Source organism: Helobdella robusta (assembly GCF_000326865.2).
Source record: "Helobdella robusta unplaced genomic scaffold HELROscaffold_7, whole genome shotgun sequence".
Classification (NCBI taxonomy): Eukaryota; Metazoa; Annelida; class Clitellata; order Rhynchobdellida; family Glossiphoniidae; genus Helobdella; species Helobdella robusta.
In genome coordinates, this window is record NW_008705398.1 from 4,569,969 (window position 1) to 4,576,115 (window position 6,147).

The window sequence follows — 6,147 nt, forward strand, 5'->3', positions numbered from 1 at the left end:
ATGATCCTACTCTTCTCCTTCTTGTTACTTCGTTAGTCTTATCTAGGATTGATTATTGTAACTCGCTCTACTATGGTCTTCCTGACTCTATACTCTATCCTTTAAGTAAAGCTTTTAACTCTGCTGCTCGTCTAGTTGCTCGTGCCCCTTTCTTTTCTCATATATCTCCATATCTTGTTCTCTTGCACTGGCTACCTATAAAATATAGAATAATTTTTAAAATTTGCACGTTCATGTATAAGTCTCAATCTAAATTATTTCCTAAGTACTTATCAGATATATTAATTGAACCTAAACGCCCCGGTTTACGATCGTCTTCTTCTTCTCGCTTTTTCTTAACTCGTGTTAAACACTCTTTTGCCAAATCTGCTTTTGCTTTTTCTGGTCCTTTTCTCTGGAACTCTCTGCCTACTTCTCTAACTATTTCTCCATCGCTTGCGAAGTTCAGAGCGGATCTCAAGACCCATCTGTTTTCAAAATTCATTGAGGAGCGCTGTTGAACATCGCGGAAATAGCGCTTTATAAGCTAATTGATTGATTGATTGATTGATTGATAATCATCATCGAAATTAAACTAATTAAAATTATGTCGGCAAACAAAAGTTTTCTTTGATGTTTTGTTAGAATCACAATCATCACTAAAATCGCAATGAAGGTAAAAAATGTTTCTATTGATGTAATTGTGTTGTCTTCTGCAGTTTAATAGCGTTCTAGTACTATTGCTAAAATATTGACCTTTGTTATTTTGTTTTTATATTATTTATTTATGATTCTATCCACCTCATCAAATTCGTGAGTTGTCAACTACTGATTTTTAGTTTTTTATTTTATTTGTTTATTTATTGTTTATTATTAATTTCACTAAATGATATTAGTTTGAAGTTTTCACTCATAAAAATTAAGTGGATCTCTCGTAAAAATTGAATGACTTCTTCTGCATTCACTGAATATTTGACATTTTATAAATAAGTCTTGAATTGGTAGTTTCATTTTACAGTTTTCGCAAAATGGAAATTGCGTTTTATTGAATAGCCACGAATAAGTCATTTTAGAATGGCCGGTTTTCAATCTATTGATTATTATCATATCATGTTGTTTCGACTTAATTTTTTTCTCCCAGAGGTATCAAGAAAAAACACAGTGCATTTAAATAAATAGCTGAAAAAACTTTACAATGCATTTTTCAAAAAGGCAAGGCATGATGTACAAATACCTATAAGTAACCTTACATTTGCGTTTATTATATATATATATTTGTAGGTTATATATATATATATATGGGTTAATTTTTACGAATATATATATATATATATATATATATATATATATAATCAATCAATCAATCAATTAGCTTATAAAGCGGTATTTCCGCGATGTTCAACAGCGCTCCTCGATGAATTTTGAAAACAGATGGGTCTTTAGATCCGCTCTGAACTTCGCAAGTGATGGATAAGTAGTCAGAGAAGTAGGTAAAGAGTTCCAGAGAAAAGGACCAGAAAAAGCAAAAGCAGATTTGGCAAAAGAGTGTTTAACACGAGTTAAGAAGAAGCGAGGACAAGAAGACGATCGTAAACCGGGACGTTTAGGTTCAATTAATATATCTGATAAATACTTACAATTAATATATATATTAACAGTTATTAACAGTTTATTAACAGTCTTATTAACAGTTAAAACTAATTAAAAGTCTTTTCCGCATGCTGTTAACAGTCAACTCCTGCACCTGCAGGTTTGGGTGAAATTTATAAACTGTGAATGCAATGAAATAGAAAGTTATTAGCGTTCTGTGGGAACATTTCATGAATTATATTTTTGCGAACAACAATTTAGATTCCAGTAAGTCCAGTTTTAAAGTAATCCAGTATTGTCCGGATACCACTGAGAACGAAATATGATCGTAAGACTTTCAAACGTTCACGCATATTAATAACTTCGTTTCTTCTATTTATCCCGCTGCTTTACAAAGAATTCATTGTTTCGTTATTATTCTGCTGTTGTTTTTCAGCTCACGTATGCGTGCGTGCGTGTGATTGTGGCGTTGCGTGCGTGTGCAGTTTGCAGTTGAGGCTGGTTCATTGTTATCGTGTTAGTTTTGTTAACGAGAGAATAAACACGTTGCGCGGTGAGTAATTAATTACGCGTTTGTTTATTCTAATTTAATTTATTCATGTTAGTAAATTTTTTTCGAACACTTATAATATATTCTTCTCGATTTCTGTTTTTCAAAAATGTTTTGTGAAAGAATATAAAAATACAAAAGAAAATATAAATAAAAAATGACTAAGCTGCATGTTAAGACAATTTCATTTAAAATTATTTTTATTGGTATTTAATTTTCTACTCCCATCAACTTTTTCATTCTTCTGGTTGGCAATCAGATCAGGCAACAAACGCTGCCACTAAAATACATTTTATTTTCGTCACATCTGTCGTTGAAACTTGAAGGAAGGCTACACGCTATATAAACATTGTTAATTTTGACTTATATATAGCATGCAACTGGCAAATTTTTTCTCGTAGTTATGGTACAAATCTTGAAGTGTGTGCATTTTAATATACGTTCTAACAACTCTGTGATAGAATCCATTCTTAATTCTTTGTACAAAAATCTAGTTTGTGTTAAAGTTTGACGCAGTCTTAGTTTTTAAAGTTTGTAAAATCGTTTGATACTTCATTCAACGTTAATAAAATAAAATTTTAATTTTTGGCAATGGCGTCATAAATTTGCTTTTGCAATGTTTTGTGAAAGTTTTTAAACATAATTAGAACAAAAGTTATACTGAAAATTCATAGACATAAACATAAAGATTTCAGATGTTCGAGTTTTTGTTTGAACTTCTGATCTGTTGTTCTCCGCTGATTTTACTAAGGTAGCATTTCTTACAACTTGAAGCATCACTGCTTCGTCATGTCCAACGCTGCTCATGAAGGAGAGAAAAAACAAAGGTTTGAAGTATGTCATTCTGTTATCGGTGAAGAAAAACCTAATACAAATCATGTTCGTCTGATCCTAAATGAAAAACAAACATCTGATCTCGTCAGGAAGATATCTCAAGTCAGCACTGGAACTTTTCCTGAAAATTTGGATGATTTAGCAAAAGTAGAAGAAAATGCAAGTCAAGATAATTCGCCAGCTCAGAAACCTGTTCAAGGCCCTAGTAAATCAAGACGACCGAACTCTTTTTTAAGCGTCTTAAGAAATATAACTGAGTTAAAACCAAACAAGGAAAATGAAAGTTATGCATTTTTTATGAAAGAAACGTTGATCAAAGAAGAACCAATTCAGTCAACATCTACAAGTGAGCCTACAAATGGTGTACAACCCGTTGACAAAACAACATCTCCTGAAAACCCAGTAACCCAGTATTCAAAACGTCTAGTTGAGAAGAATGGAACAAGTAATGTTCTTCCAAAAGCTACCTCCTCCAGACGTAATCGATTTTTGAGTGATATTTTCACGACTCTTTCAGACATGAGATGGAGGTACTGTTTAATTATGTTTGTGCTTGCTTATCTTTCTACATGGACAGCGTTCTCGGTGGTATATTGGTTTATAGCTTATGTTCACGAAGATACCGTGAATATAGACAACGCTGATTGGGATCCCTGCATATCAAACGTTCAAAATTTTGTTAGTGCTTTTTTATTTTCTGTTGAAACTCAGCACACGATTGGGTACGGGTCGAGGGCGATGAAAGAAACATGTTACGAAGCCATAGCAACCTACATGGTTCAGTCTTGCGCCAGTGTTCTTATCAACAGCCTTTTTTGTGGCCTAGTTTTTGCCAAACTGATGAGTCCTAGGTATCGATCTAAGTCAATAAGATTCAGTAGGCAAGCTGTCATATCATTTCACAATGACGTCGGATATTTAATTTTCAGGGTCATCGATTTCAAAAAATCTAATTTAGTTGATTGTATGATTAAAGCGGTTCTTATACGCGATAGAGTGACTAAGGAAGGAGAGTTTATACCTTTCAGTAACAGAAACTTGAGACTACATGTTGAGAAAACTAACAGCAAAGCCTGCTTTTTAGTTTGGCCGGTGAACGTCATACACACGATTGATGAGCACAGTCCTTTATTTGGATTGAGTCCACGTGAGCTGCAAGAGGAATACTTGGAGATCATCGTCGTCTTAGAAGGCCTGGTAGAAAACAGTGGAAAACTACTTCAAGTAAATTTATTTTGAACTATTAAAAGTAAGTACTTATAATAATTTAACTACGGTTTCAAACATTTATGTAGTAAACTTTTATGATAGAAGTTTAAGTGGTTAACTTTTATGAATATGTAAAAAAAAATTGAATTCAGGTTCGTACGTCGTACGTATCTCATGAAATAATATGGGGAGCTTCGTTTTCCACTATGCTGAATTTTAACATGGCAACCAACCAATACGAAATGGATTTTGCTAAATTTGATGAGATCATCCTAACTCTTCCGCTGCCTTCCATCAGCCAATCAAAAAATTCGCAAATTTTTCGCCGATCCGGAAAATCTGACCGAAAAAGTATTCTGGAGGAGAAAAATGCGGCTGATGAGACGAACTGCGACTCACGAGCCCTCGATAAATCCTCTTATACGGACAAACGTTTTTCATGCGTCTCAGGTGAGCACAAAATGCAAAAAATAAAAAAATATTTACTCAGGCGAAAAACGGATGCATTTTAATTATAATTATATCATGTGGCAATTTATAGCTCTTGTCAGATTTGATATTTTTCAAATTTTTGTACTTACCACGTTTGTACATAGTCATTTACGTTGGGTTCGTGTTTTTGTACGATTACTGCTTTTCATATTCTTCATTTTTGTATTTTAAATTAAAAACAAAAGAACTAATTTAACGATTAAAAATGCCTTGAAGTCATGCATAGTTGATAATGTAAAAGTTAAATAATGCTTTCATTCTACATGTTCTCTATTATGCATTCTTCCTCATGTCTGTCAATTTAAAATTTATCTGCATAAGCCAGTTATAACCAATTATAAATTTATAAATATGGCTTGTGTTTAAGTATCTCTTTCTATCCATCTCTCTCTTTCTCTCCCTCTCTCTCAATTTTTGTACAAATATGTAAATATATACAAATATCAACACATAACGGCCACCGGTCTGTGATTCGATAACTAACATTTTCATCATAACCATCATTATTATCATCATTATCATAACCTTCATTACAGTTATTATTATTATTATAATCATAACTATCATCAATATTATCATAGCTCATATAATTATTATCATCAATCATTATCATCGTTATCATGCCTACTCACCAGCCATCATCATCCTCCATTATTTCATTCATCGTCACATTAACAATAAATTCTCATATTCTTATCAGTTACAAAATATTTTTGTACGGTTGGTGGTTTATTCGGTCATGGGTGTACGAATTTATTAATTTATAATTAATCATATATGTGTTTATTTATTTTTTAAACAAGCAATGATTTAAAAGCGAACTTATTTATAAAATGTGTCCCAGACTGATATAATATTAGCTATCATTCAGTTCATTTAGATGTTATCTATTGTTCATTTGCTAAAGTGTTATTTTATTTGTAATTGTAGTTTTTGTGAAAGTAACGAGGATATAGTAGATCTAACCAAATCACTGATGCTAGGACTGCAAAATTTATTATTGCATTTTATAGTTTAAAGCGGAAATGTTAACAAAAGATTGAAAAAAATCACTGTAATTAAGACAAGGTTCCATGTTTATAATTGGTTTGTAAACTTTCATATGATCTGCTTTTTTTGCCACTACTGCTTAAATTTTCAAATGTTATCTGTGATATTTACGTAAGTTCTGAAGTTCTCTGCCAACCACATCATTGTCTACTGAATGTTTTATTTATTCATTTATTTGACATCAATGCATGGTTTTTTATTTTACAAGCATTGATACTATATTGATTCCATATTTATACATGTATGTTTGTCAGCCTCTTTGTTGCCATAAAAAAACAAATTTTTGTATGATGAAACTTTCTGAAAATATACAGACACACACACACACACACACACACACACACACACACACACACACACACACACACATATATATATATATATATATATATATATGTTGGTAATAGACCATAATTTTTACAATATTCTATAAATTCTACCGA

General features: G+C 32.0%; 1 protein-coding gene across 1 annotated transcript; it reads left to right on the forward strand.

Annotated features, from left to right (window-relative positions):
• Positions 1 to 3,250: 3,250 nt before the first annotated feature.
• On the forward strand, positions 3,251 to 4,957 carry HELRODRAFT_108208 (hypothetical protein; the record flags this gene model as incomplete). Its single annotated transcript, XM_009030998.1, has 2 exons — positions 3,251 to 4,177; positions 4,315 to 4,957. The coding sequence occupies 2 exons, from the start codon at positions 3,251 to 3,253 to the stop codon at positions 4,672 to 4,674; spliced, it is 1,287 nt and encodes a 428-aa protein (XP_009029246.1). The 3' UTR covers positions 4,675 to 4,957.
• Positions 4,958 to 6,147: the final 1,190 nt, after the last annotated feature.